The sequence below is a fragment of the Egretta garzetta genome, unplaced genomic scaffold, assembly GCF_000687185.1.
Source record: "Egretta garzetta isolate BGI_Z169 unplaced genomic scaffold, ASM68718v1 scaffold20, whole genome shotgun sequence".
In the NCBI taxonomy this organism is placed as follows: domain Eukaryota; kingdom Metazoa; phylum Chordata; class Aves; order Pelecaniformes; family Ardeidae; genus Egretta; species Egretta garzetta.
In genome coordinates this window covers 44,879-61,786 of record NW_009258388.1, presented here as the reverse complement: position 1 = coordinate 61,786, position 16,908 = coordinate 44,879, and the positions used below count along the sequence as shown (strand labels likewise).

Sequence of the window (16,908 nt, the reverse complement as noted above, 5' to 3'; positions counted from 1 at the left end):
TGATGCCATAAAAGGCAGACAGGACACATGAACCTATTTTTCCTTATCTGTGGCTAGCAGCCTAACCAGAAAAGTTAAATAGAAGAAGTTACTTCCCTTTGCAAACCTTGAACAAAAGGCTTATTAGTTGTACTTTCTGATAGTGTTGGAGTTTAAGAAACTGTACTGTGATTTTTATTAATGTGCCTTACCTAATCCTTCTCTTTAATTGTCCCAAGGTCTTATGACCAAAGATTTTTTCAGTTGCTGACCTCATTCTGCCTTTCTACATCTGATTATGCTTGATGTAGAAACTAAAGTTAGTAACTGTGCAAATGAAAATGGAGCAGGTGAGTTATCAGTGTAAAATAAGCCCAGCATATGTTGTCAGCACTTGAATTCAGTGAGAGAGTCCTTAAATATGCACGTATTAACATCACCATATACTTTTGAGTAAGTAGTAAATGGTCCCACTGAGCAAAACTGTAGAATATACATAAACTAGTTTTATTTGGGTCTGGAAGCAGTCACTGAAGTTAACTTATTCAGGGTGAAGACTTTGTCTTTCTTATGTCTGTCAAGACCATGCACAAACCTTCAACTGCTCCTGCTGTTCTGCTAGCAGTGACTTGCAACACCACTGTCTTCTCACTTCAGTCCAAGAGTGAGTAAGCTTTGAGAGAGTTTGGAAAAGACACTCTGCAGCAGACTGTGTATCTTAAGTAAGTTCCTGTGGCTCTCTTTGACCCAAAGCAAATATCGGTATGTGGTGTGGAGTAGCTGGATCCTGCAGGTGAAGAGTTAGGCTTTCCTGAGCTGCCTGGAGGAACCTGCCAAGCAGTTAGGTCACTACATTTGCAGCGAGTGCTTGGATTTGCGTGTGATTTGCTGCTTTTTTTACGTTAACTTGCAGATGTTCCCAAAACAGGAAATGGGAAAGGTTGGTTCCTGGAGCATCTGAGAGATTTGGCAGAGTTGGTGCAAAGGCAGATGGGTGAGCAGAGATGTTCAAGCCAGCAGATGTCAGGCTGTTACCGCCAGCAAGAAACAATATGAAAGGAAAAGATGATGCTTTTTGCTGACGGAAGTCAAAACTGGGGAAACTACAGGTCATCTTCAACCAATGAATGAAAGTAGTGATGATTTGTGAACACACGGTAATTAAGCAGCATAGCTCCTCTGGATTAGTTTGGGGTTTTTGTTTGGGTTTGGTTTTTTTTTTTTTATAGTAAAAGCCTGTGTGGGTATTCTGGAATAAGATTATGCCTGTGCAGGGAGTTACCTTGTAACAGCAATTGATAAACTTTCTAGTATGGATGAATGCTTGGGGAAGGATCAAAGGGGGATAATGCATACAAAGCAGTGGGAATAAAAGCTGAAAAACTGACCTTAGGAATAGAAATTAAATTTGTAATGAGGGGATAAAGCTAACACTGTGGGGTTTGGGTTAAATAGTATGTGTAGGCTTGCAGTATTTATAGGGATGTGGAAAAATTGGGGCAGGTATGTGAATTATTGAAAATCACAAGGAGATAAGTACTCCATAAAACTGTCTGAAAAGCTTGGCAGTAGCACAGGAAGTACAGAGAATGAGTATTTTCTAAGAATTAAAAAAAAAAAGCAACAAAAAACCCCAACAAACAAATAAAAAACCCACTTGCTAACAAGAATCTGTTTAAATTTCAATCTTTTACCAAAAGAGGGAGAGAAGGAAGAGGTGGCAGCTGGTTGGTTTTGTGGTGTGGGTTGGTTTGTTTTTTTAAATAAATGATAAGGCTAGTAAGGAATTTTCCTAAGGCTCAAAACACTGCGGGACAATTACTCTTTTTGCTTGTTGATACAGTTTTATTACATCATGACCCCCAGCAGATTTGTCTGATTTCCTAAATATATTTAGAATATCTCATGTTAAGTATGATACTGTTTTTATAGTATGCCTTTCTAGGGCATGGGGTTTTTTATAGCTGAAAATAGCATTTCTCCTTCAGTGTGTACACCTGTAATTTTGGCTGGTTTCCTTTGTAAAGCAGAAGAATGTTGATGTGTTATGTACCTAAGAATACAAATTAATTCAATGTCATGTTTTTTATCTTACTAAAACTTTCTTGCTTTTCTTTATTTTTCAACTGCAACATGACTGTCAGCACTTGCAGTGGACTTCATGATCAGTTTTAGGTTTCTGAACATGTTGTTGTTCCTTGTTCTTACAGACTGATCACTTTGGATTTGATGAAAATCTTACGTTCCAACAGCGGTATCTAGTAGCAGATCAGCACTGGAAGAAAGACAATGGACCAATACTGTTTTATACAGGCAATGAAGGAGACATCACATGGTTCTGCAACAATACGGTACGTAGAAAACAGATTATCAATTCTTGAGTTACAATCCTTATTTCCAATAGTGGCCTACTGAAGAATAAGGAAGAACAAGGACACGGTGTCACAATATCATTTAGAGAAGTTTGTAACGGTTGTTAGGATTGTTATAGGAGGAAAAGGAAGCTGAAAAAAGCACAGAAAAAGTTTTAGGTGGTTCAGGGTCTCATTCGAAGCCATCAAAATCAAGGGGATGCACTTGTATTAACTTTTATAAGGTGCCTCAAGCTCAAAATGCAAAATTTTGGACCAAATTACACCTATCCCAGTACTTTAGATTCCCCGAATAAAATGGGAGGGTTTGGTGGGTTTTTTTCTTTTCCATAAGAAAAACGTGAAGTGAAATGAAGGGGGCTGGAAATCAAAGATAAGTGATTCTTGTTCTCTGACAACACCTGTGGAGGTTTTTCCTTCCCTGACTGAAGTAAGTGCAGAATGGCACGTGTGGGCATTTTTCAGCCACTTCAATACAAAGTCCAGTAACACAACAGGAGGTGGCATGTGCTGGGCTCAAAGCAACCAGGGACTGCTTACATAGTTTGTTCTGTCAGCAGGTGATCTGTCTGCCTGTTCCCATAACTGGTTGTAACAAGCTGCTGTCAACAAGTAATAACAAGTTGTAGTTAGTTATTAGTTGAAAATAAGTGTATTGCAATGCTTGATTATTGCCAAAGAAATTTTGTGTTTTCTGTAATGCAGTCCTAACCCAAACATGTGCTTTTCTTCTGTAGTGTTTTTTATTTCCTATGGATTAAGTTCTTGCCATAGGAGTTCTGGCAGGATTGCCTATGTGTACTCACAAAACAAATACTGCTTAATATTTTGCAGCATTGAAATATTCATATTGTCTTTGTATGTGTCCCTGTGTCTGGGTGGATATCTGTTTTGTGTGTTTTCTTACTTCAGTGATCCTTTAAAACCAAATTATACTCTGTCTTTATAGTTGTATTTTGATAGTGATACCTTTCTAATCAAAGGACAAGAGTTGGAATACACTAGACTGAAAGTCTAGACTTTGAAAATAATTGATTCAACTTATTTAAATGTCTGTTTTCCTCCAACCAGGGTTTTATGTGGGATGTTGCTGAAGAACTTAATGCCATGTTAGTATTTGCTGAACATAGATATTACGGAGAATCTTTGCCTTTTGGGAATGAGTCTTTCAGCGTAAGTGTCGTCTTTTGTCTTCCTTAAATGTGTTCTGTACAAACACAATTCTGCCTATTGTAATTCTTGCCAGTGTAATGACTGTTAGCCTGAGTAACACTTAGACGTGTTAAAAGCACACAACTATACTATATTTGTAACTATCAACTCTAGGATAAAAAAAAATCTTGAGACTTTCTAGCACTTTGAAATATTCCTTGCAGGTGTCTTTTATGTGTTATCAGGCACAGATTTAGAACTCAGCAGCTGCTGGAAATCACTCCCATGCTGTATATAACCTGCTTTCTTTGTCTCAGGATTCCAAGCACCTGAATTACTTGACATCAGAACAAGCTCTGGCAGACTTTGCAGTACTGGTTGAGTACTTAAAGGCGACCATTGCAGGAGCTCGTTACAGTCCTGTCATAGCTATAGGAGGATCTTACGGAGGAATGCTTGCAGCCTGGTTTAGGATGAAGTACCCCCACGTGGTAGTTGGGTGAGTGTACTCATCCTGCTCAAACTCAGAGCAGGCATTTGTTACTTCTGTGCTATAAATATTACAGCACTAGGAGAGGTACCTCTTGGCTTGAATTTTTCACTGTTGGGAGGAGGAATTAAGTTACCTTGAATTTGGAAAGAGGCACTGTTTGCCTACTGAAGACAGCTGTAGGTCAGCAGGTACTGGATGGTGTGTATTTTCAGAGCTATCTGTTAGATTTGTAAAAACAATTATTATGAACACCACACATAATTTTTTTAGGGTCATCAGACTTCCTGGTTACTTGAGGCATGTCTTTAATCTCTTCAGTGCCTTAGTTCCTGACTGGGAGACAAGATTAGTAACCAGAATCATAGAATGGTTTGAGTTGGAAGGGACCTGTAAAGGTCATCTAGCCCAACCCTCCCTGCAGTGAGCAGGGACATTTTCAACTTGATTGGGTTGCTCAGAGCCCCATCCAACCTGGCCTTCAATGTTCCCAGGGATGGGGCCTCCACCACCTCTCTGGGCTATCCGTTCCAGTCTTTCACCACCCTCATTGTAAAGAATTTCTTCCTTATATCCAGTCTAAACCTACCCTGTTTTAGTTTAAAACCATTACCCCTTGTCCTGTCACAACTGGCCCTGCTAAAAAGATTGTCCCCATCCTTCCTATAAAACCCCTTTAAGAACTGATAGGCCACAAAAGGTCTCCCTGCAGCCTTCTTTTCTTCAGGCTGAACAACCCCAACTCTCTCAGCCTGTCCTCCTAGGAGAGGTGCTCCAGCCCTCGGATCATTTTTGTAGCCCTCCTCTGGACCCGCTCCAACAGGTCCATGTCCTTCTTGTGCTGGGGGCTCCAGAGCTGGATGCAGTGCTCCAAGTGGGGTCTCACCAGAGTGGAGTAGAGAGGCAGAATCTCTTCCCTCGACCTGCTGGCCACGCTGCTTTGGATGCAGCCCAGGATACGCTTGGCCTTCTGGGCTGTGAGCGCATGTTGCTGGCTCATGTCCAGCTTTTCATCCACCAGTACCCCCAAGTCCTTCTCTGCAGGGCTGCACTCAATCCCATCATCTCCCAGCCTGTATTGATACACTGAGGGTTCACATGGGCTTGCTTCTTGAGCTTGTCCAGGTCCCTCTGGATGGCATGCTGTCCCTCAGGTGTGTCAACCACATCTGCTAGAGAGTAGATTTTTGTGGGTAGGGGCTCTTAAGTTGAGCTTGCACAATGCCTAGTGAGAAAGACCTAGCTGCCAGGTGAGGATGGGGAAAAAAAAAATGAAGTCTAAATTTCTACTTCATGTATTTACTGATCTCTTTGTACTAGTGTCCAAGACTTATAGCCTTCACCAGCCTTTGCATGAAGACCTACAGAATAGTTTTGCAATGTTATGGTTAGTTCACTTAGGGCTCAGTGTCCGAGATGAATTATAAATATTACTTAGATAGTGGCTGCGGGGAAAATATTGACCAGAGGATGGAAGGTCACTTTGCAGGGGTTCAGAATGCATGTTTTTCCAAACAGTTTTTCTGTGTCCCTTTGCAGAGCTCTGGCAGCCTCTGCTCCAATCTGGCAGTTTGGTGATTTGGTTCCATGTGGCACTTATTTCAGCATAGTGACTAATGATTTCAAAAAGAGTGGGACAGGCTGCTCAGAAAGCATCCGGAATTCCTGGAATGCCATTAACCACCTTTCCTCAACAGGTAAGACCTCACCAATACTTTTTCAAAGGGTCTTAATGTTCAGATAACTTCATAAAATCAGCAAGTTTGCTATGGATGTCACCTGTATATGTATTGATTATTTTTTTTTTTTTTTGAAACTATACTCTTAAGACTGACAACTGCCAAATGAGCTTAGCATTGTTTTTTAAATGTCTGTTTTGTTGGATCCCAAGGTTTGTTTACACCTGGTATGATTCAGGATCCAGGTCCAAACATCCCTAAGGTCAGACAGGAGCTGGCTCCAGATCAGAGCCTCAAGGCTTTTTGACAAAGTAGGCTAGATAGTCATTACTCTAAAAGAATAGATTAAATACCAAGAGAGTCAATCGGGTATAGAAAATCACTGCAATCCTTATGGATTCAGTGCTAGGGACTCAGCTAAGCTCGATCTTAAAGGTCTTTTCCAACCCAAATGATGTTATGGTTCTACAACTACCTGGAAGGAGGCTGTAGTGAGGTGGGGGTCAGTCTCTTCTCCCAAGTAACAAGTGGTAGGACAAGAGGAAACTGCCTTAAGTTGCGTCAGGGGAGGTTTTGATCGGCTATTAGGAAGAGTTGTTGAGCATTGGAACAGGCTGCCTAGGGAAGTGATGCAGTCCCCATCACTGGTGGTATTTAAAAGATGGGTAGACGAGGTGCTTAGGGACATGGTTTAGTGATGAACATGGCAGTGTTCAGTTAATCGTTGGACTCCATGATCTTAAGGGTCTCTTCCAAACTAAATTATTCTGATTCTATGTCAGATGAGCTCACTGTACAGCAAAGGAATTCAATTAAAAAAAAAAATAAATCTTGCTACTTGAATTCAGTGTCCTAAAAAGAAAGCCTGGTATGATGAGTTAGCTAATTAAAAGCAGGGAAGCTGAATTAGATGGGTTCTGGACCGATAAGAGTCACAAGAGATCTATCCATTAATAGTCCATGTACTGTGAGCTAGCTGGTTTAAAGTTTTCCTTTCATTGGAAGAAGAGTGCCCTGATGTTATTTCCTATCAAAAAAATGCCAAATGTCTTTTAGATTTTTTTTTGTTAATGTTATCTTAGCTGTGACATACCCATGTCCTGAAGTATGCAGGTTGTATTTCCCTTCACTTACAGATGCTGACTAAAATTCGATCTGCTATGCTTGTATGTATGTGGAATAATTTCACCAGATTAGTTATATTAAGTGAAATATTTTTTGGCAGGAGCACAACTGATCTATGTGTTAATGGTGCAATACATTCAACATAATTTTATTTTTTTTATTAAAGATGCAGGTTTACAGTGGCTTTCCAGCACATTTCATTTGTGCAGCCCACTAAAAAATCTTCAGGATGCTGCTATGTTGAAAAACTGGCTGAGTGAAACATGGGTCAACTTGGCTATGGTGAACTATCCCTATAAAGCTGACTTCCTACAGCCTCTGCCAGCTTGGCCTATACAGGTAATTGAGAACCAATGTTGTGTAGAGTTGACCATTTGGTTAACTAATTCTCTCCTTCTCTCCCAGTCTGCACCTTTTCCTTTATTTTTGGCTTTGTAGAACCAACATGGCTGAAAAAAAAGAGAACCAGGGCAGTATCTTCCTGTGCATCAGCTGGTTTGTTGACTCACTGGCACCTGAAGGGCTAATAGGTTGCATCAAAGGAGCCCAGAAGAAGAAAAGTGCCAGGGATGACTGAAAAAACTCAGCTGTCCTGCAGAGTTGTTTAGGAGCAGAAATGTTGCACAAAAAGCACATGCAATTAGAACTTCTGATGCCAGGCTTAGCTGGCAGAGCTTGCAGTTAAAGAGAAAGTTTTGAGCCTATGTCCTTTTTGACATGGGAAAACTAGGGAACCACATTTCCTCTCTCACCACAAACATGTGCCTTACAGGGTCAATTCTCAAAGGAGGACCACTTTTCACACCTGCAAGCCTTCACTTGTGCAGTTCTGTTTATCTGCAATGGTTTCTCCAAGATTTCTGTTTTCTTGGGAGTGTGTTTTTTTTCCTTTTAAGACCTTGCCTGAATTTTCCTGCATGGCTTTGGATTACGACGTCTGGCAGGCAAGGTAGATAAAATATTAGTATTTTTGGCTATTAAACAGTAGTTAAATATAAAATTTAAAAATTTCCCTTGTGTAGAGCTGCCTGATGGAGGAGAGGAGGGACATTCATCTGTTTGATGTAGCTGTCTGCAAAAGGCAGTATGAACACCTTAATTATTTCTGCTTTATTACCAGTCTGACACAACCTAAGAAACAGAATCATAGGTGTGCTCACCTTCACCACTGTCTATGCTATCTGCTTAACTGAGGTATAAACCTAAAGTAGAAAAGGCCGTGGCTTGTCTAGGCAATGTTGATGTATGAAAGCTGAATTATTTAAGCTGTTCAGATACTTCTTTCTGAAACAGAAGTTGTAATCTGACCCTGATGGTAAGAAAAGGGCTGGGGGGGGAATTGTGTTTGGGTAGCTAGAGAGAGAGAGATGTATGTTGCTTAATCTGCTCTCTGTTGTGGGCTGCCAGTACTTTCTCAGAAATGCTGATCTCTTGTCTCTACCATGCGATCTGAGCTTCAGATACATGGTTGTCTGCAGCCCTGTGTTCTGCTATCTCTCCGCAGTGTATATTTGCAGGAATTAGTGAGCTTTCCAAGCCTCCACTTTATGAGTTAAGAACTGATGGCAGAGCTAGCCAAACCATAAAACCTGCTTGGAATGGCAAAATGTGGAAGCTGTACTCTGGTGTTGTCTGTAGGGAACAAGGGAGGGGTCGGTTTCCTAGCTTCCACAATGAAAACGAGGGAAAAAGATTATACAGGGGGAGGAAGGATAGTAAGATTGCTTCTTGGAAGATGCACAATTTGCATTGGCCATGTGAGTTGTCCCTGTGTGCCTGTACTTGAACAGCATTGGAGTTGCAGTGCATCCTTTGCTCCCTGCAGAGAGTAATTCTGGATTCTTCTGATGGGCTGGGAGCTCAGATTCACAGCTTCTACCCTTTGCTGTTCATGTATTAGTCCCAGCTTCTCGGGAGCAGGGGTAAGGAGGCAGCCTTGCCAAAGAGAATATTGTCACTTTAAAAAAGATGTTTTAAGATGAAAAAATTTCCTGGGGCAGTAGCTTTTGTGTTTTCTTTGCTTTGTTTTTTCCACTACTGATGTCCTCAGTTAAGATTTTGAATTAAACTCTTATCTGAGATGGCTCTTAATTTTTCTCTGGCAAAACAGTGCCTTGTTCCACCACCTCATATCTTCCAAACACGAAGAAGTAAGAATTTTGCAATGCTGCTGTATAAAAGGACTTAAATATTAGAACTTTCCTTACGTGAATGTTTCCATTTGTACTACAGCACACTGCAGGGAACTCCAGTCTATACCTGGAGCTTCTCTATTATATATTTGCATGTGTTATCTTTCATTACAGAGGAGCTAAATAATCTTTTGTATTGTCTATTTTATTGTCTATTTTCTAAGTATTGTCTATTTTCAAGAATGGGAAGTGGATCAAAAAGCTTGGTGAATTAAATATTACGGTTGCACTGTTTTTAAAGCTTTAATTGGGAAATGTAAAGTTTCAGGCTCCTCATAGTAGCATGCACTACACAAATGGGATACTGCTTTTTATGATAAAGCTGAGGGTATATTACTGCATAGAAAGATGCTTTCTGGTAAGTGGTCTGACTACTTTGAAAAGAAATTTATATCCTATCAGGTATCATGTATTTATTTCTTGCAGATTTAGACCCCCTCCTTTCTCTTTGTTGCAGGAAGTCTGCAAGTTCTTGAAGGATCCCAGTCTCTCCGATAAATTGTTGCTGCAGAATGTTTTCCAGGCAGTAAATGTATACTACAATTATTCAGGAGAAGCTGCGTGCTTAGACATGTATGAGACTGCAACAAAGAGTCTGGGCCAGTTGGGCTGGTACTATCAGGTATGCGCTTTATCCTTTCTAAATTGTAACTCAGCTAGATCAGTTTTCCCAGGAGGTTTAGGTAGTATCTTCATTATCTAGCTAATTATTGAGTTTCAGCTCTTTGTGTTGACTGAAAACGATGTACAGCAGCATAATCTTGGTCTTCTAATTCTCCCCATCCCAGCTGTCCACCTCGGTTTGTGCAAGTAAATATGTCAGGGTATGTTGATACTGATTTCTTTCAGCTAAAGCTGTTTATCCTGTAGCTCACTGACATCCAGCCTTTCCCATCAAGTAGGTTACAAAAATACAGATCCCTGCAATAAGGGGTCCAGGGCATTCTGCTCTCCCCATCCCATTTACTAAGAACATGCAATGCTGTTGTACACAGTCTCTCTTCTGGGGAGCAGGGCGTTAAGGTGTTAAGAATTGGTGTTCAGGTTGTGACCATCTGATCTTGGCTACTGTTTCCTCTGTATTTGTTCTGGACAGCCACAGGAGATGTGCAGGCTTTACAAGTTGTGCTGTGAGAAAGGGGAACTGCCATATGGGTAACAAAGAATATGGCAGCTGGGCTCATCAAAACAACATATCTACTCTGCAGCTTGTCCCCTGCCGCCTTTTGAAGGCATGTGGGAAAGGGGGCAAGGAGGAACAGACTGTGAGTTAGATAAATTGCCATGGTGGGGGCTATATCATTTCCAGGATATAATTTGGGGTTTTTTTAGCTAAGGTGTTGAAGAATAGTGTGAAAGATGAAATTGTTGCTTGGTACCTGTGTTCTGGCCTGTCTACAAGAAGGGCTATAAGGAGGATCTGGGGAACTACAGGCCTGTCAGCCTGACATCAGTGCCAGGGAAGGTTACAGAGCAGATCATCTTCAAGTGCCATCATGCAGCATGTTCAGGACAACCAGACTATTATGCCCAGTCAGCATGGGTTTATGAAAGGCAGGTCCTGCTTGACTAACCCGATCTCCTTTTGTGACAAGGTGACCTGCTTAGTGGGTGAGGGAAAGGCTGTGGATGTTGTTTACCTGGACTTTACTAAAGTTTTGACACCATTTTCTGCAGCATTTTCCTGGAGAAACTGGCTGCTCATGGCTTGGATGGGCATACTCTTTGCTGGGTAAAAAACTGGCTGGATGGCCGAGCCCAAAGAGTTCTGGTGAATGGAGTTAAATCCAGTTGGTGGCCAGTCACAAATGGTGTTCTGCAGGACTCTGTGTTGGGCCCAGTTCTGTTTAATATCTTTATCAATGATCTGGACGAGGGGATCGAGTGCGCCCTCAGTCAGTTTGCAGGTGACACCAAATTGGGTGGGAGTGTTGCTCTGCTTGAGGGTGGGAAGGCTCTAGAGAGGGACCTGGACAGGCTGCATCGATGAGCCGAGGCCAGCTGCATGAGGTTCAACAAGGCCAAGTGCCGGGTCCTGCACTTGGGTCACAACAACCCCATGCAGCGCTACAGGCTTGGGGAAGAGTGGCTGGAGAGCTGCCTGGTGGAAAAGGACCTGGGAGTGTTGGTCAACAGCTGACTGAACATGAGCCAGCAGTGTGCCCAGGTGACCAAGAAGGCCAATGGCATCCTGGCTTGTATCAGGAATAGTGTGGCCAGCAGGAGCAGGGAAGTGACCGTGCCCCTGTACTGGGCACTGGTGAGGCCACACCTCAAATACTGTGTTCAGTGTTGGGCCCCTCACTCCAAGAAGGACATTGAGGAGCTGGAGCATGTTCAGAGAAGGGCAACCAAGCTGGTGAGGGGTCTGGAGCACAAGTCTGATGGGGAGCGTCTGAGGGAACTGGGGGTGTTCAGCCTGGAGAGGAGGAGGCTAATGGGAGACCTTATCGCCCTCTACAACTGCCTGACAGGAGGTCTCTTCTCCCAAGGCACAAGCGATAGGACAAGGGGAAATGGCCTCAAGTTGCGCCAGGGCAGGCTTAGGTTGGACATCAGGAAAAATGTGTCTTCCCCGAAAGGGTTGTCAAGCACTGGAATGGGCTGCCCAGGGAAGTGGTGCAGTCTCCGTCCCTGGAGGTATTTAAAAGCTGGGCAGACGAGGTGCTTAGGGACATGATTTAGTGGTGGGATGGCAGTGCTAGGTTAGCGGTTGGACTTGATGATCTTTTAAAGGTCTTTTCTAACCTAAACGATTCTATGATAGCTTAACAGTAATTACTGATCAAATCCTATTCAAGCTTTTTTATTTAAACATTGCTCTAACAGCTATTGGACAGTCTCCTGGGAATACATCTTGTTGCCCTGCTCTTTCTTTCAGGCTTGCACTGAGATGGTGATGCCCATGTGCACAGATGGTGTCAATGACATGTTTGAGCCTCAGAAATGGGACTTTGATGCACTTTCGGAAGAGTGTTACAGGTTGTGGGGAGTGAGGCCTCGTCCCTCTTGGATTCTTTCTATGTATGGAGGGAAGAACATCAGTTCACACAGCAACATCGTCTTCAGGTGAGCCTTGTTTCAGCTTGTAGAGTGGAATCTTCCACCAGTTTGGGTTGTCAGTGCAGAGAGCCTGCCCTAAGTAGCAAAAGGGTCTATCTGTGCACCAGCTGAATAAATGATGGACATGCTCTTGAGAGGTAAAATGGTCAATTTGCAGTAGCCAAAGAAGCCAACTGTTCTGTCACTGCTTGTGTGACTCTAAAAGAAGAATCTTGGTTGGAGTTCTGCCAAATGTAATTTTCTTCCTGTGTGGATTCCTTCTTATCTTGTGGCCACAGTCCAGGTTTCCCATGCTGGTAAATCTGTCCAGCTTTTATGAAGCCAAAGCACTGTTTCTTCCACATGAAAGGAAAGTCTAAACAAGCTCTAGGTATAATACAGGATCTTGGTCACTAACTGTTGCTCGGGGTGATAGCCTTGTGGAGGGGCTGGTGTGACGTTCCTCTATACAGAAAAGGGAGGGAAGTAACTTGGGGAGCTTTCCTATGACTGCCAATTGCCCTTTTCTTTTAGCAGTAATTAGGCAAGTTTCAACAAACTTGTGTAAGATCCAAATACAAAGAGAGATTTCCATTCTAGCACAGCATACTGGTAATGCAGCAGAAGTTTGTCTGAAATACCTTTGTATGTGGACAAAAAGCTAAATGAATATTTCAGTCTAGTGCAAAAAGTAGTGCATGCTGCTTGCCCCTTACTCAGCCTTCACTTTCTGTATTTTTAAGGTTAAACTCTTTCTTTAAAAGGAGGTTCATGTAGTTGTACTTCTACTGTAAAGAGATAAAACAGCTAAGTTTCTGAACTAAGGCCGTTCATTAGGTTGTTATGTGGTAGGGAGGCATTTAATAAACCCATTGAAGCTTGTGCTTCAGGAGTTCTGACTTGCTGTACTGATTGCCCACTGTGGGCAGCTCCTGGATATATATATTCCTCTGGTTAAAATTGTGCAAGGCCTTTTAAAAAAAAAAAAAAAATAAAAAAATAAACAAAACCCCTGCCATGTCTTTAAACAAAACTTAGAATTAGTCTGTTTGACTTGGTAAATAGGTGTGTGTATTAGAAGTAGAAAGTTCTCACTTGAATTGGGGATTATTCTCTGGATTTCAGCTGTTAGCATTGGTCTGTCTGGCTCCAAAGGCCTGTTGCTTTCCTCTTGTTTGTCTCTTGCTGTTTCTGTCCCAGCAGGATACCTGCTCTAGAGTGAGAAATTCCACCTTTTTTTGGAAGACTTTTTAATTAAAAAAAAAAAAAAAACTGTTGGTTTAACTTAATTTCTGCAGAGCGTTGCTTATTTCCAAGGCTTCACAACTCTGTACAGTAGAAATCTGCTTTGTAAGCAATGGACAAGCAAACAAATCTAAGTGTTTAAGAATTTATGCCAGCTGAAGGACCTTGAAATGAGAAAAGCTTGAAAGCATCCAAATGAATGGAGAACTAGTGCTGTACACACAAAGCTTTGGATCTCAAGCTGCGTTGTTTCTCTTCAAACAAATACATTGTCAACACTACATTTTATATAAGAGCCTTTTATCCTCCAACACTACAGAATGCTTTACAAAAAATATCACTATGTTTGCCGGGGGATGTGGCTCCCTGTGGGGTGAAAAGCACTGTTTCAAGTGTCAGGCAACTTGCACAGCAGTTGAGCGCAGGAAGGGAAGAATACTTGCATCTAAAGAGAACCACTGTAGGGTGGATTTATCCACCTGCAGTGGGATTTGGCTAGGATGCTCAAACTGGTGTTGCCACTTCTCCCTTTGCAAGCAGTGCATCACTCTGCAGATTCACACAGTGTTGTATGTATTGTATGGTATCGACGCAGGAGTCTGCACCGCAACTTTGCTATGTTGGAGGTATGTAATTAGTGTGTGAGTGCTAACTTAGGCTGTAGGCAGATATCATATGCCTGTCCTGGGCAGTGCATCTTTATTAAAAGTATAGCTTGAGGAAATTGGGATTTTCAGAACCCTGTTTGCCTTCTCTCTTCCAGCAGTTTCTGCTCCTGGTACTTATACTGGAACATGCTCTATACTTGGTCTGGAAGTGCTGCATGGTGGTGGAAATAGTGTTTTAACACTGTTCATGCACGCGGTGGCAGAGAGCTTGTAGCAGTTGGTATACACATACTGTGGTAGTCAAAATCAGCCCAGCTTGTAGCAGAGTGTGAAATATGGTGTACGCAGCTTAAAAATTGATATTTTTCTATCTGGATGGATCACGCATGGGTTGTATGCTTCTAAGTTAGGGCACCCAGCTATCCAGTTCTGTACTGGTAAGGGAGAGGCAGAGAGTGAAGGCTCTGTTTGGGGAGATACTGGACCTATGTGCAGAATGGAGGATTGTTAGCATAAAAGGTGGGAATGGAGGAAACGAGGAGAAGGCAGAATAATGCCTTGGCTGAAGAGAAAAGGTGAGGAAAGAAAGGTAAGAAAAGGAAACTTGGCAGTTGTGGAGAGTGGGCATGTTAAAGGGTGTGCAGACAGCGCTGCTCTGCTAAGATTGTGTAAAACCTCTCCTTGTTCTGGGCAAGGCTGGAGAGCTGAGGAGGCTCTGAAGAGATGACAGGAAAGGGAATGGTTTGCAGTGGGATAGGCAGGACCCTATTTATGCTGTCAAGGAAATACGATGAATTGAAAAAAAGACTAGCATGCTGATATTCTGCCTTAGGTTTTTTCTGAATGCCTACTTGCCTGGCCACTGCTAGAAAGGAATGGCTGACTTTTTTATTCTTTCACTTCTTCTGTTTACACAGGGGCAACTCCTGTCCTGTAAGATGGGCAGCTGAGGACTTACATGCATGCTTAGTTTAAACCCAAATAATCCATTCCAGTTGGTATTGAACTATCTTATTCTGTAAAACTGTTACGACTTACGATTATTTTGTGCCCTCCATGCCCCCCTCCTCTCAGCAAGTATCGCTTCCCAAACTGTGTCAGTGCCTCTGGTGCCATCATTTGGCAGGAGCCACAGAGGACGCAGCCAGCTCCCAGAGAAGCCAGAGACAGTGTTGTTTTCTTGTGGCGTGCTTAGTTTCCACATGACTGGGACCAAAAGATCCAAGTCCATGTACATCTTGGGTCTCTCAGCAACTCATCCCTCGGTTGCCAAGGTGCTCTGCTGATTCAGGCGACCTTTTAAATCTAATGCTTTTTGCTTATTGGGCAGCTCTGTATGCTTTTTGTTTGGCAGATACAAAATGTTTTTCTTCTCCTAAGTCATATTTAGAATCACTGAAAACGGCTACAGAGATTCCAGATACTTGGGTTTTTTTGGTGGAGAAACAAATACAGTATTAATTCAGACCCCATCAGGTTTTTACTCCTAGTTATTTCTATGAAACTTTTTTACTCATCCTTTCTTTCTGTTACTTTCTGGTGCTGCCGTTGTGGCATTTATCTAGCTGCGTATCTCTTGATGTCCAAAAACGTTTTAATTTCTTAGACCTCCCTAGAAATTTACACTGATGTACAATAGCCCACCTCTAATGTTTCCTTTTGTGGGCAAGTCCAGTGTTTTAAGTGAGGAACAGATCTAGATTTGTGTAGTTCAGTAAGCGTATGGTTGTTGATTTCTTTGTGCAGAAAGATGGACTGCGTGTGGGAATAACATGGTGGTGAAGGAAAATAAGATGTATTAGGGATTACTGGGTCAAGCCTAAAGCTAGGAATGAGAGATACAAAACCCTCACCCTAGTCAAGCCATTGGCTTGCTTCATGGACCGGGTGTTATTTGGAGCCAGATCTACAGTGCAAGGAATCTTCTCATTGCTTTGGGGTGAGGGAGGAGGGGGAGCAAATGGCATTAAATTGTCCTGTCACAGAGGAAGAGTCATTTTAGAGAGTTTCTTGAGGGATAAAAGCTTCATTTTAATACGCTTGTTATTAGAAATAAGGGGACTAATGGAAGGTCCAAGCATTTCTTTGCAAAACCAGCACACAGCTGAGGCAGCAAAAGGTAGAACTTCCTGAAAATTCATCTCTGAAGGATCCAGTTGGTTATTAGTTTATGGCAGACTGTGAAGAAGGAAGGCAAAGTGTTTTGATTTTGGAATTTGGACATGTCTTGATGCAGGGGAACCTGAACCTTTTATGACAATGACAGCTGGCAGCAGATCTATCTCTAGAGGCTGTGGCACCAGGTTATTATCTGAGTTAGTAGATAATTAACGACAGAAGCATAGCTTTCTGTCTATGCGTTTGCAAAACGAGTTGAAAGTCAGTGCGGCGATGTTGATGTGAGCTGCAGCCCCACGGCTGACTGCTGGGCAGGCGTACCCTAATGAAGTGTTCTTCCCTTACAGCAATGGTGGCCTGGACCCCTGGTCTGCAGGTGGGGTGACCCAGAACATCACCGATTCCCTTGTGGCAGTCATGATCCCGGATGGAGCCCATCACCTGGACCTACGCAGCCGCAACCCTTTGGACCCTAAATCTGTGCAGCAAGCTCGAGCCTTGGAAATCTGCTACATGAAGCAGTGGATCGAAGAGGCTAGGCACAGCCAGTGAAGGGGTGGTACTGTAACAACTGCAGCCATTATACCTCTGCTGGCTTTGCTGGGAGCAGGGCCAGGCCTTATCACACGGTCGTCTGAACATTTCACTCCTGCTTCCTCACCCGTGTCGCAGTGCTAACCATTGCTTGCGCCCATGAGAGAGGCAGGCAGCAGACAGGTGGAGAGCGCTGTCAGATAATAAATTCTATTCAAAGTGCATGGATCGAGCTGCCTGCTCTGGCTTGCTTTCCTCTTCTGCTCTTCCCAAAGGCTGTGCTTTACCCTAAGGTAAAGAGTTCCTGTCCTAGGCTTGATGCCTTCCTCTCTGCGCTAGGTGATTGTCCTGACTGCTGGTATATACAGTGGA

General features: G+C 42.7%; 1 protein-coding gene across 1 annotated transcript; it reads left to right on the top strand.

Moving 5' to 3' along the window:
* The first annotated feature begins 858 nt into the window (after window positions 1-858).
* Window positions 859-16,902, top strand: LOC104129393 (prolylcarboxypeptidase). Its single transcript, XM_009642324.2, has 9 exons — window positions 859-1,136; window positions 2,190-2,330; window positions 3,423-3,524; window positions 3,821-4,002; window positions 5,533-5,690; window positions 6,964-7,136; window positions 9,447-9,611; window positions 11,871-12,058; window positions 16,350-16,902. The coding sequence occupies exons 1-9, from the start codon at window positions 1,107-1,109 to the stop codon at window positions 16,552-16,554; spliced, it is 1,344 nt and encodes a 447-aa protein (XP_009640619.2). The 5' UTR covers window positions 859-1,106; the 3' UTR covers window positions 16,555-16,902.
* Window positions 16,903-16,908: the final 6 nt, after the last annotated feature.

Coding starts and splice junctions, on each gene's coding strand:
- LOC104129393 (XM_009642324.2), top strand. CDS start 1,107: ATGAAAGTAGTGATGATTTGTGAACACACG. Junction 2,331..3,422: donor CATGGTTCTGCAACAATACG/GTACGTAGAAAA, acceptor TCCTCCAACCAG/GGTTTTATGTGGGATGTTGC. Junction 5,691..6,963: donor TAACCACCTTTCCTCAACAG/GTAAGACCTCAC, acceptor TTTTTATTAAAG/ATGCAGGTTTACAGTGGCTT.